Genomic DNA, 18949 nt, shown 5'->3' with positions numbered 1-18949 from the left:
CCTAGAAACCATTTTGATTGTAACAGACACTATATAAATAAAGTTTGATTTGATTCAAAATTATGACAGAGACCTGTAATTTTCATCATAGATACATTTAAACTGTGAGATAGAGAATGTGGAAAACAAATCCTAGAAATTGCATTGAAATAATAAGTATTTGGTCAGCCCCTCCCTGGGCTGCCACCTTATCGTGGTGGAGGGGTTTGCGTGTCCCAATGATCCCAGGAGCTCCGTTGTCTGGGGCTATATGCCCCTGGTAGGGCCACCCATGGCAAACAGGTCCTAGGTGAGGGACCAGACAAAGCGTAGCCCAGGACCCCCTAATGATGCTAAACAACTTTGGTGCCAAGTTTCCCTTGCCCGGATGCGGGTCACCGGGGCCCCCTCCTGGAGCCAGGCCTGGGGGTGGGGCACGTTGGCGAGCGCCTGGTGGCCGGACCTCTGCCCATGGAGTCCGGCCGAGCGCAGCCCGAAGAGGCAACATGGAACCCCCTTCCCGTGGGCTCACCACCTGCAGGAGGGGCCAAGGGGGTCGGGTGCATTGTGTTTTGGGTAGCAGCCGGAGGCAGGGACCTTGGCGGTCTGATTCCCGGCTGCACAAACTGGCTCTAGGGACATGGAATGTCACCTCTCTGGTGGGAAAGGAGCCTGAGTTGGTGCGCGAGGTTGAGAAGTTCCGACTAGATATAGTTGGCCTCACCTCGACGCACGGCAAGGGCTCCGGAACCAGTCTTCTTGAGAGGGGTTGGACTCTCTACCACTCTGGAGTTGCCGATGGCGAGAGGCGACGGGCAGGGGTGGCAATTCTGGTTGCTCCCCAGCTCAGTGCCTGTGTATTGGAGTTTACCCCGGTGGATGAGAGGGTAGCCTCCCTTCGCCTTCGGGTGGGGGGACGGATCCTGACTGTTGTTTGTGCCTATGGTCCAAACAGCAGTTCAGCGTATCCACCCTTTTTGGAGTCCTTAGAGGGAGTGCTGGAGAGTGCCCCTTCTGGGGGCTCCCTCGTCCTCCTGGGTGACTTCAATGCTCACGTTGGCAATGACAGTGTGACCTGGAGAGGTGTGATTGGGAAGAACGGCCCCCCTGATCTGAACCCGAGTGGTGTTTTGTTATTGGACTTCTGTGCTCGTCTCAGATTGTCCATAACGAACACCTTGTTCAGACATAAAGGCGTCCACATGTGCACTTGGCACCAGGACGCCTTAGGCCGCAGATCGATGATCGACTTTGTGGTTGTGTCATCGGATTTGCGGCCGCATGTACTGGACACTCGGGTGAAGAGAGGGGCGGAGCTGTCAACTGATCACCACCTGGTGGTGAGTTGGCTCCGATGGTGGGGAAGGATGCCGGACAGACCTGGCAGGCCCAAACGTGTTGTGAGGGTCTGCTGGGAACGCCTGGCAGAGTCCCCTGTCAGAAGAAGCTTCAACTCACGCCTCCGGGAGAGCTTTGACCATGTCCCGGGGGAGGCGGGGGACATTGAGTCCGAGTGGACCGTGTTCCGTGCCTCCATTGTTGAGGCAGCTGACCGGTGCTGTGGCCGCAAGGTGGTTGGTGCCTGTCGTGGCGGCAATGCCCGAACCCGCTGGTGGACACCAGCGGTGAGGGATGCCGTCAAGCTGAAGAAGGAGTCGTATCGGGCCTTACTGGCCTGTGGGACTCCTGAGGCAGCAGATGGGTACCGGCGTGCCACGCGGAGTGCAGCTACGGCGGTTGCCGAGGCAAAAACTCGGGCATGGGAAGAGTTCGGTGAGGCCATGGAGAACGACTTTCGGACGGCCTCGAAAAGGTTCTGGACCACCATCCGGCGTCTGAGGAGGGGAAAGCAGTGCACTGTCAACACTGTGTATAGTGGTGATGGTGTGCTGCTGACCTCAACTCGGGATGTTGTGGATCGGTGGAAGGAATACTTCGAGGACCTCCTCAATCCCACCAACACGCCTTCCAGTGAGGAAGTAGGGCCTGGGGACCTGGAGATGGGCTCTCGTATCTCCGGGGCTGAAGTTGCCGAGGTAGTTAAAAAACTCCTCGGTGGCAAGGCCCCGGGGGTGGATGAGATCCGCCCAGAGTCCCTTAAGGCTCTGGATGTTGTAGGGCTGTCGTGGTTGACTCGACTCTGCAACATCGCGTGGACATCGGGGGCAGTGCCGCTGGATTGGCAGACCGGGGTGGTAGTCCCTCTTTTTAAGAAGGGGGACCGGAGGGTGTGTTCCAACTATAGGGGGATCACACTCCTCAGCCTCCCTGGTAAGGTCTATTCAGGGGTACTGGAGAGGAGGGTCCGCCGGATAGTCGAACCTCGGATTCAGGAGGAGCAATGTGGTTTTCGTCCTGGGCGTGGAACAGTGGACCAGCTCTACACCCTCAGCAGGGTCTTCGAGGGTGCATGGGAGTTTGCCCAACCAGTCCACATGTGTTTTGTGGACTTGGAGAAGGCATTCGACCGTGTCCCTCGGGGGGTCCTGTGGGGGGGGTCCTCCGAGAGTATGGGGTGTCGGGCCCGCTGATACGGGCTGTCCGCTCCCTGTACGATCGGTGCCAGAGTTTGGTCCGAATTGCTGGCAGTAAGTCGAACTCGTTTCCGGTGAGGGTTGGCCTCCGCCAGGGCTGCCCTTTGTCACCGATTCTGTTCATAATTTTTATGGACAGAATTTCTAGGTGCAGTCATGGTGTTGAGGGGATCTGGTTTGGTGACCTCAGGATCGCGTCTCTGCTTTTTGCGGATGATGTGGTCCTGTTGGCTTCATCGGCCCGTGACCTCCAACTATCACTGGATCGGTTCGCCGCCGCCTGTGAAGCGGCTGGGATGAGAATCAGCACCTCCAAATCCGAGGCCATGGTTCTCGACCGGAAAAAGGTGGAGTGCCTTCTCCGGGTAAAGGAGGAGATCCTGCCCCAAGTGGAGGAGTTTAAGTACCTCGGGGTCTTGTTCACGAGTGGGGGAAGAATGGAGCGGGAGATCGACAGGCGGATCGGTGTGGCGTCCACAGTAATGCGGACTCTGCACCGGTCCGTTGTGGTGAAGAGAGAGCTGAGCCGAAAGGCGAAGCTCTCGATTTACCGGTCGATCTTCGTTCCTACCCTCACCTATGGTCATGAGCTTTGGGTCATGACCGAAAGAACAAGATCACGGGTACAAGCGGCTGAAATGAGCTTCCTCCGTAGGGTGGCTGGGCTCTCCCTTAGAGATAGGGTGAGAAGCTCTGCCATCCGGGAGGAGCTCGGAGTAGAGTCGCTGCTCCTCCGCGTTGAGAGGAGCCAGATGGGGTGGCTTGGGCATCTAGTCAGGATGCCCCCTGGACGCCTCCCTGGTGAGGTGTTCAGGGCATGTCCCTCCGGTAGGAGACCCCCGGGGAGACCCAGGACACGTTGGAGAGACTATGTCTCTCGACTGGCCTGGGAACGCCTGGGGATCCCTCCGGATGAGCTGGAGGAGGTGGCTGGGGAGAGGGAAGTCTGGGCTTCTCTCCTTAGGCTGCTACCCCCGCGACCCGACCCGGATAAGCGGTAGAGAATGGATGGATGGATGGATGGAAGTATTTGGTCAGTAACAAAAGTTAATCTCAATACTTTATAATATGACTTTTGTTGACAATGAGGGAGGTCAAACATTTCATGTAAGTCTTCACCAGGTTTGCAAACACTGTAGCTGGTATTTTGGTCCATTCTTTTATGCAAATCTCCTTTAGATCACTGATGTTTTGGGGCTATCACTGGGTAACAGGGGCTTTCCACTCTCTGCAGAGTTTCTATTCGGTTGAGGTCTGGAGGCTGGTTAGAGCACTCCAAGACCTTGAAATGCTTTTTACAGAGCACTCCTTCATTGACTGGGTGGTGCGTTTGGGATCATCATCATGCTGGAATAACTTCTCATTGTCAATGCTTTGGCTGATGGAAGGAAGGTTTTGGTCAAAATCACACGATACATGGCCCCATTCATCCATCCCTTAACATGGATCAGTCGTCCTGTCGCCTTTGCAGAAAAACAGCCCCAAAGCATGATGTTTCCACCCCCACGCTTCACAGTGGGTATGTTGTTCTTGGGATGCAACTTGGCATTCTTCTTCCTCCAAACACAAGTTGGGCTTTCAGCAACAATTTTTATTTTGGTCTCATCTGACCACATGACATTCCCCAATCCTCCTTTAGACCATCCACAAGGTCACGGGCAAACTTAGGACGTTTCTAGACACGTCTGGGACTGCAGGATTTGATTCCCTGTGTTACTGATGGTAACCTTTGTTTCTTTGTCCCAGCTCTCTACAGGTCATTCCTTAGTACCCCTTGTGTAGTCCTGGGATTTTTCCTCACAGTTCTCATGATATGTTTGACCCCATGGGATGAGATCTTGTGTGGAGCCCCAAATCAAGGGATATTATCAATGACCTTGTATGTCTTCCATTTTCTAAAAATTTCTCCCACAGTTAATTTATTCACACCATTCCGCTTGCTTATTGTAGAGTCACTCTTCCCAGCTATGAGCAGGTCTACAATTTTGTTCCTGTGTCCTTCTACCAGCCAGAAATCTTGCCTGTTTGTAGGTGAGAAAATATTAATTTTATGCAGGAATATACAAATTCTTTAAAAATCCTACATTGTGATTTCCTGGATTCTTTTTCCACAATCTGAAGAGTACCTATAAGGAAAAATGCAGACCCGTGTCATTTAAAGTGGGAGAACTTGCACAATTGGTGGCTGACTAAATACTTTATCCACCCCATTGTGTTGGAAGAATGGCAAAGATCAAAATTGCCAGGCAGTAGATGTATAAGATACATAACCAGATATGTTTAAGATGCTGAAAATGTGGTCAAATGGAGAATCATTTGCTGTGGCAGCCCTCGAAGGGAAAAGCTGAGTTTACAGCATTGGATTCAGTTTTGGTAGCAAGACTGACACCATCCTGCAAAAGGTTTACATATATTAAGCATGCAGAGGTTATATGAATGGGGGCTCCCAATTCAGTGAACTCAAATCTCAGCTTTGAATGGTACTTCTCAAGCATGTTGTAGTTTCAAGATTTGCAGAGCACCTTACAGAGGCTGAAAGCAAGCAACAGTGGAGAGGAGTGGAAAGCTCAGGTTGCCACCTTCCTTCTGAAGATGGAATCAAAAGACTACTCAACTGGATGTACAGCCCTCATTTGCAGTGAATGAGTCAAGTTTAAACTAGGACTTGTATTCAGTCATTTTGAAGAGTTGATCTCAATTCAATAAGCTAGCACAACATTCTTAGAGCCCATTTATTTATCAACCACGAATACCAAAACAGTCAAGAAACAGCCATTACATTGCAACTATAAGCCTCCTTTCTTTGAAGGATCAGCTTCTCCCCCACTCCTTTGGCTATAATGGTAGATGAGTGGCACGGATGGGTAGACAGGATCTCCTGGGATGTAGCGTGTTTGCGCGTATACAGCTCTTCCCCCTTGGTAACGTGAACGAGAGCGGGAAGCGTAGACTGGTGTCAGAGCAGACACGTCTGTGAAGACTGGCGCTTGATCTTCATTATTGCCAGGTGCATGTGGATACTTGACACCATATTCTGGATTTCCAACAAAACTCTGACCCCAATAAGCAGACTGTGGGCTTTTGTAGTGATCAGCTCTGGAGGCTGCATTTTGAGCCAAACGTTCAGCAGATTCATAGTTTGGCTTCAGGACACTGCCTTGGGAACTTGCCAGATTTCCTGAACTCCAGTAAGGTAGAACACCTGTAAACAAAACAATTTAATCTCATGGCAAAATTTGAAAAACACAAACCAACATCCCCTACCTTTCTGCACAGGAATGCTGCCAACACATCCAATCAGTAGAAATGAAAGCCATAGGACCCTGCAAACATTCTCTTTTAGTTGTAGGCTCAGCAAAGCAGAAATGCATCAGTATCTACTTACATCATTTTGGCTCAAGCAGATAACAGACAGGTTCAGACTGAAGCAAGAAACTGGAGAGGACAATCAGAAAACAAAACTTCACAATAAATGAAAAATATGTGCAAGAAACGCAACACTCACTTGCTACAGCACCAAGTCCAGAAGAACCTTCTTTTTTTCAACTCCAGCAAGTTCTCGAGCTTCTTTTAAGGGCTTCTCAGGCCATGCTGATTAATAGCTAATAAAGAGCAGGTGTGAGCAGGCCATTATTAGGAAAACACAGAAAACTCGTTTTTCATATGCAGGTGGCAAAGTGAGGAAAGACAATTATTGATGAATGGTCTGAGGAAATTGGGAATGGTGGGTAGGGATGAAAGAACATTTTGAGCTATGCATAGAGTTCAGGCAGGACAAAAGAAACATTTCTATTTTTGACTTGATAAATGAGAAAGAGGGCCAGAGGGTGGCAGTAATGCAACTACATGGCAACAGCTGCTGTTAAAAGAAGAAGCAGAAACAGAAGAAGAAGGGGGGAAGGAGGAGGAGGAACAGGTCTTCATTTACTCTGTTCATAGTCAAATGGTTTCTGCCACCAGTAAACAGGAAGAGCTCTGCTTTATAACCTTGAAATTCTAAGCACAGTATTTTTCTGAAGTGAACAAACCTAAAATAGTAATTTTTGTGTCATTAAAGGGGCTGTGCAGGATTAGTCTAAAAATATATATTAGTATTAGGAAATAAATATTGTGTGATCACATTTTAGTCACGCTGATTGTAGTACATTCAATGACTACCATAGTTTAATCATGTAACATATAGTGTAGTATATTCCCTGACTAACAAAGTTTAATCATGTAATCATTACACTACATTCATAATGTAGTAAATATATAGTTTCATTTTTTTGTTCACATCATTCTAGAATCGTATGATGCAATTAATTGTCACTTGTCTTAGTCTATGAGAAACTAGGAAATGTTGGGAAATTGGGACAGTTCAGCTTGACTTTTAGTTTTAGTTTCAAATTGAGATGATTGACCAATAGAGCTCCTTCTGTCCAAATTAACGATTTTGAAGAAGAAAACTTGGACATTCTCTCCTTTGTAGAAATGTATCTGAAACTGAGCATTTAAATTCACAAAAATAGAATTAAGACTTCACAATACAAGAATGTTTTCTTGTTTGTTTTATAAATGTCAGACATTTTTTTATTTAACTCTGTGACAGCCCCTAGGCTGTGGCGTTGTCTTGCTGTGTGCTGTCTTTGGTTCGCAGGTTTCCAGCAGGGTGGTGCTAACCTAATTGGAGCACCTTGACAGTGATCTGCTGGTTATAAAGCACTGCCTGACACAGCATTCTGGTGGGATTTCGATATGAAGCCTCATGAGGCATCGAACCTCTTGAGCCGATTGGTTTGAGAAAGGGTTAATTTCTCGAAGCTCCATGTGCACACAAAACCACCACCAAGTGTACAATCTTTACAAGCAGCTGTATCTGAACTACATAATTTTTGATGCTTTGATTTTTTTTATCTGTTATGTCTGTTGTAATTGACTATGAATTATAAAAAAATGTATGACTAAATACTTTTTATACATAAATGCTTACATTCTTTTGAATGTATTCTGTGTGTAATTTTTCCTCAAAATGATTAAATAAAAAGACTAGTGCAGGTGAATGTAGCCTGAGGGTTTTATATATCTTTAAAACCTCACTGCAAAATCTGAACCACTTCCCGAAGCAATCACGTGGTACAGCCAGGCAGCGAGGCTTCAGACGTCATTATTTTTGGCTCCTCCCCTCAATGAAGCAAGCCTTGATCTCTACTTTGCGGATTGTGTTGCATGTGCATACAGGGATGGAGCACATTCTGTTTTGTTTGTCTATTTTTGAATTGTGAATTGTCTATTTTTTAATTTTTGTACAGTGTGTAAAATGAATGAGTTGGTAAAAAAAAATTATTGGTGCCAGAAATTGTGAGTGAGAAATTTGCTGCATCGGAGCAGCTAACTAAGTTAGCTGAGCATTTTAAGGTCATTGTTAGTGACAAAAAGTCAAAGGATTCATAAAAAGCTAACGTGTTTAATCAGAGAAGGTTATGGCTATTGGAAAAAATGCGGTTGGAGCAGGCCAAGCTAGATTTAAAGAGGCAGAAGTTAGATTTAATTAAAGATGGTTAACTTCCTGGCAAAATGTTGCGTCCTCTTGGTTCCAACGGGGTTTTGGGAGCACAGAGTGATTTAGGTGATTTTAAAGCTCATTCCAAAATTTCATGAAAAAGATCCAACGTTTTTTCTCTGTATTTGAGCATTTAGTTGATGCTCGAGGGTGCCTTGAGTCCACTCCCTCTTTGATGCTACAGTGTGTACTAACTAGTAAAGCACAAGATGTCTATTTTCCTTTGTGTGCTACAGATTATTTATTATTTCTATGGTGAAGTCTGCTGTCCTTAAGGCCTATGAGTTAGTTCCTGAGACTTACAGGCAAGACCTTCGAACATGGAAACGGGGAGACAAGTCACACCTTGAGTTTGCCCGTTCATAATCTACTCATTTTGATCATTGGTACACAGTGGCTGACGTGGATTCTGAGAGCACGTGCAATTTAATAATTTTAGAGCAGTTCAAAAGTTCTGTGCCATATTGTGCCAAAGGATGCCTTGCTTAAAGGAGGAGGTGGTGAGGTAAGGTGAAAATCCTAAAACTTCTCCTGCCAGAGTGTTTTAAGGAGCAGATTCTTTACCAGCTTCATAAAAACCATGGGCACCAGGGCATGTAAGTGACTTCCGAGCTGGTGAGGGAGTGGTGTAACTGGCCACTCAGAACATACAGCCTCAGGCCTGTGCTCCTATGGGCCACTCATTACCTGCAGAGCCCATTCAGATTCTCGCTACTGACTTCATTTTCCCGAAACTGGCCCAGAACTTGACATGGTGATGACCGATGTGTTTTCAAATTGCACCCAGGCTGTGCCAACCTGATACCAGAAGGCCTCTACTGTGGATGAGATACTGGTAAATGAGTGTTTTTTATCGTTGTGGTGTTTCAGCGAGCCTTCACTCTGACCAGGGAAGAAGCTTTGAAAGTGCTCTAGTTCAACAGCAGTGCAAATTCTATAGGGACTATGCCTTACCATCCCCTAGGCAACAGGCAACATGAGAGCTTCAGTGGGACCCTGCATAAGCTACTGCGCACCCTTACACCGAGTAAAAATGGTATCGACCCAACCATCTCTCACAGTTGGGCAAGTCAAGGACCTCACTTACCTGTTGATTTCCCGCTGGACCAACAGCTGTCATTGGGGAAGGTGTGAGACTGGGTGATGGAGCACCAATGTTGGCTCCAACTGGCTTTTGACTATGCCAGGGAATGGCTTGAAACTGCAGCAAGGAGGAAGGAGCGGCATGAATGGGGAGCACACCCAAGTGGGACATTATAGGTATTCGAAACAAGGATTTTGGGCAATTTTGAGTACTTATGGCCAACTGTCCAGAGCAATGGTGATTGTGAAAAGAGGCTCAGAAGCATGCACAAACTGGTAATAGAAGAGAAGAAGCCATATGTTGATTGTCCTCAGGGCTAAACCAGTTGCCCTTTTTTGGACTGGTGTGGCGATCTTCAGCTCTGGAGGCTGAATTCTGAGAAGAATGTTTAGACCTTTCAATGTTCAGCTTCAGCACACGTTGTGGGCAAGACCAACTGCCTCGAGTTCTTGCCATATTCCCTGGATTCCAGTAAGGCAGAGGATCTTCAAACAAAAAAATAAAAACAAGCAAGCAGCATCTTACCTATTTGCATAAGAATCAATCAATCATATAGCATCTGTTACAATCAAAATTGTTTCTAGGTGCTTTCCAGAATCCCAGGGCCTGACCCCCAACAAGCAACAGTGGCAAGGAGAAACTCCCCTTTAACAGGAAGAAACCTTGAGCAGGACCAGGCTCATATAGGGGGGCCCTCCTGCTGATGGCCGGCTGGGTAGAGAGAGAGAGAGAGAGGAGAGGAGAGGAGAGGAGAGGAGAGGAGAGGAGAAGAGAAGAGAAGAGAAGAGAAGAGAAGAGAAGAGAAGAGAAGAGAAGAGAAGAGAAGAGAAGAGAATAGGTAGAGATCAGGGAAATACATTAATAGTACATGCTGTCGGTATAAGAGTAGAGTGGGTCAGCAGGGTCAGAGGTCGGCAGGCCAGCATACAGCTATAAAGGCAGCTAGACCCGTTGATGGATACATCAATGATCTACTCAAAGAGGAGAGGAGGGGAGGGGATGCTACTAACATCCAATTAAAATAAATAAAAACAACAGGAGCCTGCAAACATGTAATCTTAGTTTAAGCTGTATGCCAAAGACAAGCAAAACTGAGCCAATCATCTATTTATAATTTTGGTTTACATAGACATTCAAAATCAGGTTCACTCTGTTATAGGTAGTGATTTATCAGCCTTTTTTGTATTTGTACATTTTGCTGTCTAAAGAATTAGCTCAAAGTGTTATACAGATGCTACAATTTCACTGGACTTGAGCACTAAATTATTTAAAAAGACAAACAACAAAACAAAACAAAGAATTTAGCACTAAGAAATAAAGATTTCATCTGCAAAAAAATCCCCAAAAGAAGCAGAGTTATATAGTTATATATAAGTTATATATAAAGAATTTTATCCATTTTATTGAAAACAGATTATCACATAACATCTCACAACTCATTGAGGGACGTATAAAGAGAGAGTAAAAAGAAACCACACTCAACAGCTGCTTGTAGAACACCATTTTTTGTAGTACATCTTTATGAGAAAAAATAATTTAAAAGTTAATATTTTATATGATATTCGGATATTAAATGTAACACAAAACACTGGGAATTGTTTTGACAGGCACTGGAGCCCTACTAGGATTTAGTCAAAGAACTTTTTGAAAGCAGCAAAACATGCTGAAATTAGCACCACTTTGCAGCATTTTGGTGTAACAGAAAACATCCACTACCTGTCTGAGTTTGTGACCCCAGGGAACAATGTTGCCATTGGACTCTGATTCATTGGATAGTGCTAGAGCAAGTTAGCTTTCAGAATGTTTGACCACACTGTATTTTCACTTTAGTCAATCCCAACACAAAAAAATTAAAATTAAACAAACACTGCCCTTATGATATCCCCTCATCTCAAAAGATCGCACAAACAAAACTATTTTTTTTGTTTCAATTTTCAATTCAATTTAAAAAATGTTTTAATTTTTTTTTTTAGTTTCAAAACAAAAGAGTGAAATGAAAGAATGAACCATACACAGACTCAAATCCTATGTGCTGAGCAGTCCCTGCCTCTGTGCACTTGTAGGGAGTCTTTATTGGGCATATGGGCCACCAACTCATAGAGGTCCATTCCTATAATCTTGTAACTGCCTCTGTGGTCTCTGGACTCTTGTACTTCCCGGCACTCTGAGCTCTGTACCGTGGTTTCTATTGAATAACAGAGCAGTTATCACTCAATGTCCATGCAGGATTTCTGTCTTCTATTACTAAACATTTCTGTGATGAATGCAAAAAATGGACAGAACAATTATAGGCAACAATTAAATATACAGTGATCCCTCGCTATATCGCGTTTCATCTTTCACGGCTTCGCTGCTTCACGGATTTTTTTTGCGAGTCGTTCATTGCAGTTCTCAAATATAATCGAAGGTGGCATATCCGTTTATAAAAATCTTCTTGCTCAGAAAAAGAAAGAGCGCCAACAACTACCCATAACAATGTTCTTCTCTCGGAGAAAGACTCCTGCGCCTTCAGTAGAAACAGACGCTACAGCGGAGCGGAGTCAGGACGAAGAGGCACAGCTGGGACTGTGAAATACGCGAGTGACAATGTTTCCAACCTTGTATTACTATATTAAAATAATTGTTTTAAACAAATTTTGGGCTTTAAAACAGGTTTTGATTTTTGGTTTCATTCTATAGTTCAGTATTGCATTGTAAAATAATTTAAAAAAATAAAGCTGACTACTTCACGGATTTCACTTTTCGCGTGTTATTTTTGGAACGCAACTCCCGCGATGAACGAGGGATCACTGTATAGCTAGAAATTCAACTTTTCATTGCACTACTGTATAGTAAATAATCACCTCCTTGTTAGTTGTGCCAGAGTGATGTATCTGTAATTTGGTGGTTCCAGGCTCCTCATTAGGCCGTAGTAAAGGTCTTGACTTCTTTCTATGGATGTTCTTGTCATGGAAAGCTTGTACTTCAACAGTTCAATGACGGCCATCCCAGGTATCCCTGAAGAGCAGGCATCATACAAACAATAAACAAAGAATGAGACCATATAATATTTGTTGCTTTACATCATCTTACATTTATCTGAGATCATTTTTATTTCATATTCCTTTGACGGAACTTCCATAAACATCACAACTGGAATACTAAGCCCTGCTAATTATTTGCAGCCTATTGCAACTGCAATGGAGAAGCAAAATACATTTTTGAATAATAATGGTCCCCTAATTGGGACAACAGTGAATGTAATTATATATACTTGCATTCAGCTATTGACACTTGTTTTGCCCAATCCAGTCTCCATTATGTTAATGTCTTCTGGGAGGAGTTTCTACTGATTTTTCTGCCATTCGGTGCAGATGAAAACACATGTGACCCCTGGAGCTGGGTCTGGGTAGGCCATGATCCCCACTGACTCTAAACCAGAAACATTTATGCCAACTGCATGTCTTCAGTGGAAGACACTAAAAACCAAATCAGAAAGTAATTCACTGCATTATCACATACTCTACATCAGGTCAGTATAGTCTACATTTGTTCTTAGTATTGCAGGGATATTTAATCCCTCTCATCAAATAAACATTTACAACTACAATGAAACATCTTTCCTTCTTCCCAGACAAAAATAGGTAAGGTTGAATACCTGATGTGTTATGTCGAAATGAGTAATGAATATACTAACCATCATTATGGGTGTCAGCAAGACAGTAAGGCTGAGTCTGAACCGCTGCTTCTTTTAAAATCTTTTCTAATACACTGGGTCTCCTGGAGGTACAACTGCTCTGTGACCTGCAGGGGGAGGTGCTTCTGCTGTTTGTTGGACATGTGTGATTGACGGTAGCGGAGGAAACGCTGTAGCAGTCATCTGAGAGATGTCTGGAGTAATTAGCATCATCTTTGCCCTCTGTTAAATCCTCTTTGTGTCCTTGTTGTTGGAGCTGCTCTGATATCTGACTGCTGTCTTGCTCCATGGTGCTTGCTTCCACAAAGTCACTTTGATAATTTGACTCCTCCTCCTCCTCCTCCTCCTCCTCCTCCTCCTCCTCCTCCTCCGATGCTGCCTTCTTCACCACCTCCTTCGGGGTTGCAGGAATTTCTCTCTGAATAAAAAAAATATATATAATCTGCATTTCAGAAATAAGAGGAATTGATTTTGGTTGTTAATGTTTGATTGTTTAGTTAATGGTGGCCAAAGATCACAGCAAACTACTGATCATGTACAAAGGTTGTATCTGATTTTTTTGCAAAAGAAAAATCACTTACAGGAGATTTTCCTCACAAATTGTTAGCAGCACAATGAAAAACTGTGGTCAAGGCAGGCCACCTACTGCCCATAATTAACTGTTGCTAACCCACCTGCTTCGCTGCAGCAAAACAATCAAAGGGCAGGATCGGGGTTCACACTCACACCAGTTACCAAGCTGGTGAATGCAATGAGTGAGGCACCTCTGATCTCTTTAAAGAATTTTGTGCTTTTGCTGAGAACTGCTGATACAATGTTTAATATTGTTTTCATACACACAGATGCCAACTGCATGTTGAGACTGTTGCTGCCAGGTGAATGAGGTTTTTTCAACAACCTTCTCTCTCCTCCCTGTTACACTGACAAAAATGGCATATTTGAGAGACACTTGTTGTTTGGACTAAACATTAAAAGGAATGTGTGCAATGGTCCATACGTGTAAGTAGGAGAGTACGTTAAATACGTGTCTTTCCATTGTGGTTAGCATATACAGTATATACACACACCGGTATTTACCTCTGAAGAAGTCCCCACCGCTGTCTGGGGCTTCATGGCAGCATCGGTATTTGTTCGCTCACCAGCAGAGCTGACAGAGGAAAGGTCATCCAAACCATCGAGTTCGGCATCAAGACGAGCTTGTATAGGAATCTAAACAAATCAAAACCAAAATACACCTTGTAATTGTTTAAAAAATGCACAAGTATCACTTAAGTTGTAACTTACTGAATGTGGCCAAGTTTTGGAGCTGTTGGTTTGATTCTTGTAAGAAGTCAGCAGTGACTCAGCTCGTTCCAAAGCAGAGCTACGACTGCTTCTTTCCCACATCGTCAGCCCCGTTGTAGCTGATAACCTGCAATAAGGAGTTAGACAGGATCTGGTCAAATATCATCAAATATGTTATATTGTTGAAGCAAAACAAAAAAATAAAAATCTCTTCCTCCTGGGCGGTGCCTCCTTCCTTCAGACTCGGGTCCTCTACCAGAGGCCTGGGAGTCTGAGGGTTCTGCGCAGGATCTTAGCTGTTCCTAGGACTGCGCTCTTCTGGACAGAGATCTCTGATGTGGTTCCTGGTATCTGTTGGAGCCATCTACTCAGGTTGGGTGTTACTGCCCCTAGTGTCCCAATTATTACTGGGACCACTGTTGCCTTCATACCCCACATTCTCTCCATCTCCTCATTCAGCCCTTGATACTTCTCCAGCTTCTCGTGTTCCTTCTTCCTGATGTTGCTATCACGTGGGATTGCTACATCTATCACCACCACCACTGTCTTCTGGTGTTTATCAATCACCACTAAGTCAGGCTAGTTGGCCACCACCATCTTGTCAACCTGGATCTGGAAGTCCCACAGGATCTTGGCCTGCTTGTTTTATATCACTGTCGGGGGTGTCTTCCACCTGGACCCAGTCCATACTGAGTGCAGATGTTCCTGTACACTATGTCAGCCACCTGGCCAGATTAAGGGTCCTTTTTTATGAGGACTGTCCAGCCCTGGGTTAGCCACTCTGGGTTGTTTCTCCATGAACGCTGCCAGTCAGGTTCTTAAACCCAGAGGTGAGAATCCTGTGAGGCCCTGGTGCTGTCCAGCTCTTCATTTTGGACACTATTGTTTGGATGTCTGCTAAGGTTTCACTCCAAACTCGTGCTCCCCACATATTCCACACCTCTTTTTCCCTCTTGCAAAATTTGGCTATGTGCCCAAACTCCTGGCAGTTAAAGCCCGTCATCGGTTTTCCACCCATCACCATAAACCAAAAACAAACCTTTATAGTTTCAGTATCTTTTTTCTCAAACACTTTTGTCATTCTTCTAGCATTTTGATTCCTTTATTTCTCACTCTCACACATCAGTTCTGTAATGCTTACATTGAATGTAACTCCAGTAATATCCCCCAATCCCCCCCTTTCTTCCTTCTTTCAACATTTTCCAATTTACTCCCCCTCGAGCCATCATCCTCACTAAAATCTACACAATAACAGTCCGTCTCTCCCCCTTTTCTTTCTGATCACAAGTCCAAATTTTAAAATCTATGTTATTGATAGTTACCCAACTAGCGTTCTCCTCCGTCTTACGTTACTCTTCTTCTTCTTCGGGTTTAACGGTAGTTTGCATCCATGTTGCTGCATTACTGCCCCCTTCTGCTCGCCTGTCTCATTTAACCGTCCCTCATCCATTCAGAATTGATTGTTGTCAATTTCTTCCTGAGGAACCGAACTGTGCAACGAACGTGTAAATGAAAAGAGTTTCCTCAACAATTTGGTGACCAGAAATCAAGAAGAAAATTGGAAACAAAGATAAAAACATCCACCAGTGGTTTCAGATAAGAGGTGAGCAGAATAATTTCAATAAAATTCTGCATATTGGACTCCAAAAGCCTTTTGTATTAATGTCAAATGATGGAACAAAGTTGAATAAATCTGATTCAAATGAATCAAATAACTTGAATACTAAAATACTTAAATTAACAGTTAAAGTTTGTCAAAATGTGGTTAGAGTCCAATTAAAGCGATGGTTAGTTTGTCCGTCAGTAACAGTGGTCAGACTCCACTGGAAATTAAGGGTTAAAGGCCCACCGTTTTCTGAGAAAACATATTGTCTAAATAAATACTTTGTGGGGCTGGTTCCCAATCAGCAGATATTAAAGAGGGGAACAATTGTCTCCTTGCCTGAGTGGTTCTGTGGGAATATTGGAGTGGTACAGTTTTGGCATTGAGGTTATTGGACTAGTTTAAAAATTAGTTTTGTGTTGGGGAGGACCCTCAATGTATTGGTGCAGTACACATGGAGTGTCCTTTAGAATATTCCAAAAAACAACACTGGCTTGGGCATTGCGTTCACTCCAGTTCAAACTCTATGCCTGTATAATTAACTGTAAGAATGCTGAGTTTTGTTGAGAAATGAACATGGATCACGACTTAAAAATTGAAAAAGGAAACATCTTAAAGTGGAATATTTCCTCCCGACAGAACCACTGCCCTCATAATGACCACATATAAAAGGAGTCTCAACATCTGGAATGTGAATACAAATTTAAATTTCACAGGAAAATGATGGAATAAACAAGATAAAATGATTCTCTGGTTAAAAATAATGGCTGGTGCAAAGGAATTACAGAAAACACGACGCCAAGGGGAAGAGCGTGACATAATGATAAACACACAAGAGGAGGAACCTGATTTGATGCATCCTTCTCCATATGATGGAATGCCATCGGCACCCCAGCCCCTTCTCAGTGTCCAATAGTGGAACTATCAGGATCAGTTGACATAAATACTGTTCAGCCAGCTGATGCTGAAGGAGCTAAATCCAAGCTGCTGATAATGTGTTAGAGTGAAAGACAGAATTGGAAACTCAGCTGAAATATTTAGAAGAAAAGCATTAATAGGACATACGACACACAACTGGGTGAGTCCACCTCGCAATTAGAGGACACATTAAGAAAAAGAAAAAGACATGAAGGAAGACATGAAAAGAAAGAAAACTAGAAATGAGACAGCAGACACAACTGACTGAACAAGAGGGAGTGAAACACACTCACAATCGTACTCCAGTTGCAACACCACAGATATAGGTGCAGAAAGTGTAGTTTATTAATGGCTCTGGAGGCGAGACTTAGCGAACTTGAGACAATTTTTCTGCAGCTTGGAGTTGTCTGGAGTTGCGTCAGGTAGCCAGAAGGTAACTGCTGCAGAGTTGCCTAGCGTAGCTACAGCTAGCGGTCCCCCGGCAGAAGCCAAGCAGCCGGCTAGCCAGGGCGGCTGGGTGACGGTTCGCAGGAAGCGTAGCCCAAACCAAAGGCCCACGGTGCACCACCAACCACTTCCCGTGGCTAACCGCTTTTCCCCACTCAGCGACACACCCGCTGAGAAACCGACCCTGGTAATTGGCAACTCTGTTTTGCGCTACGTGAAGCCGACTCCAGCAACCACAGTCAAGTGCATTCCGGGGGCCAGAGCGGGCGACATAGAAGCCAATTTATGGCTGCTGGTGAGACGTAAACGTAAATTCGGTAAAGTTATCATCCACGTCGGAGCAAATGACACCCGACTTCGTCAGTCGGAGGTCACCAAAATTAACATAGAGTCAGTGTGCAGCTACGACGAAAACGATGTCGGACTCTGTAGCATTCTCTGGTCCCCTCCCCAATCTGGCCAGCGATGAGATGTTTAGCCGCATGCCATTGCTTCTTCGCTGGCTGTCACGGTGGTGCCCCGAAAACCAGGTGGCCTTTATAGACAATTGGAGCACTTTTTGGGGAAAACCTGGTCTGATTAGGAGAGACGGTGTCCATCCCACACGGGAGGGTGCCTCTCTCATTTCTAGTAACTTGGCTAATTTTATTAGACCCAAAGTGACCTGACAATCCAGGGTCCAGACCAGCATGCAGAGTTGTAGTCTTACACACCTCTCTGCTGCTTCCACAGAACCCTCATCCACCAACAATAACATATTTAACACTATAGAGGTAGTCTCTGTTCCACGGTTAAAAGTTCACCAAGCACAGAGCAGGGGAGCGGTCAATCACCATAATCTTATTAAAATTAATACCAAAGCACAACTTGGAGAAACTAATATCACAATTAAGTGTGGACTGTTAAATATTAGATCTCTTTTGTGTAAATCCCTGTTAGTGCACGACTTGATAGCGGATCATCACATTGATTTATTCTATCTTACTGAGACCTGGCTTCAGGAGGAGGAGTATGTTAGCTTAAATGAATCTACTCCTCCTACCCATCTTAATTATCATATTCCACGTGTTACTGGTCGAGGAGGTTACTGGTTACTGGTCGAGGAGGGGGAGTGGCAGCAATCTATCACTCCAAGTTATTAATTAATCCTAGACCAAAATATGGTTCGAGTTCATTTAAAAGCCTGACTCTTGGCATCACCCATCTGAACTGGAGGACAGAAAAGCCACTTTTGTTTGGAGTTGTATATCGGCCCCCTGCTGGGCCACATTCAGAGTTCCTATCTGAGTTCTCTGATTTCTTATCTGACTTGGTCCTTGGTCCCAAATGTGCCATTTGAGGAATGTATGAGTCAAATGCAAAATGTTACGCGTAAATGTTGACTTTAACTGCAAATGTTAAATCTAATCTTAATGATAAACTGAAATGTCTGAAGTATACTGAGAAGTCAATAATATCTGGCTGGATAATTATCAGTAGCATCAGCGGCCTCTGCTAGCCCCGTGCAAAAAGCTTACTGCACCTGGTATTCCCAGGCGGTCTCCCATCCAAGTACTAACCAGGCCCGCTCCTGCTTAGCTTCCGAGATCAGACGAGATCGGGCTTTCTCAAGGTGGTATGGCCGTAAGCGAGGGAGGAACCTATTTGAGGCCTCTTCATATGCAACAGTCACCATTAAACACTGTCAAAAGTTCCAGCATAGACATTCTGCTGAGTTGCATTGATTCAACACTGTTCTTTTTGTGTGACACTCATTTCTTTGCTCATATTGAAGCACAAGCCTGTTTCAGAAAATGTCCTCACCACTGTCCTATGGACTACCTATAGAGCAGTGCAGCCTGGACAGCAAATATAAGGCAGCCGCGCTCTTTGTCTTGTTTTA

General features: G+C 44.6%; 2 protein-coding genes and 1 non-coding gene across 5 annotated transcripts; all 3 read right to left on the bottom strand.

Moving 5' to 3' along the window:
- Positions 1-5231: 5231 nt before the first annotated feature.
- On the bottom strand, positions 5232-6102 carry LOC105419586 (uncharacterized). 3 transcript variants are annotated; one of them, XM_029828879.1, is made up of 4 exons: positions 6019-6102; positions 5899-5948; positions 5778-5836; positions 5232-5715 (listed from the first exon to the last, which is right to left on the bottom strand). In XM_029828879.1, exons 2-4 carry the CDS (start codon positions 5901-5903, stop codon positions 5300-5302), a joined length of 480 nt encoding a protein of 159 aa, XP_029684739.1. In that variant the 5' UTR covers positions 5904-5948; positions 6019-6102; the 3' UTR covers positions 5232-5299. The 3 variants fall into 3 exon arrangements, with proteins under 3 accessions (XP_029684739.1, XP_011619533.2, XP_029684740.1); XM_011621231.2 differs by having other exon boundaries at positions 5899-5935; positions 6019-6099; XM_029828880.1 differs by lacking the exon at positions 6019-6102 and having other exon boundaries at positions 5899-5967.
- Positions 6103-10514: 4412 nt separating this feature from the next.
- Positions 10515-15496, bottom strand: c20h19orf44 (chromosome 20 C19orf44 homolog). The gene is made up of 6 exons (XM_011620644.2): positions 15422-15496; positions 14100-14226; positions 13893-14024; positions 12816-13233; positions 11983-12136; positions 10515-11324 (listed from the first exon to the last, which is right to left on the bottom strand). Exons 2-6 carry the CDS (start codon positions 14199-14201, stop codon positions 11234-11236), a joined length of 897 nt encoding a protein of 298 aa, XP_011618946.2. The 5' UTR covers positions 14202-14226; positions 15422-15496; the 3' UTR covers positions 10515-11233.
- A 3081-nt stretch (positions 15497-18577) lies between these two features.
- Positions 18578-18696, bottom strand: LOC115247357 (5S ribosomal RNA). Its single transcript, XR_003886430.1, has one exon. It is a non-coding gene; the product is annotated as a 5S ribosomal RNA (ribosomal RNA).
- Positions 18697-18949: the final 253 nt, after the last annotated feature.

The sequence above is a fragment of the Takifugu rubripes genome, chromosome 20, assembly GCF_901000725.2.
Source record: "Takifugu rubripes chromosome 20, fTakRub1.2, whole genome shotgun sequence".
Classification (NCBI taxonomy): Eukaryota; Metazoa; Chordata; class Actinopteri; order Tetraodontiformes; family Tetraodontidae; genus Takifugu; species Takifugu rubripes.
This window is presented reverse-complemented; position numbering and strand designations above follow the sequence as displayed.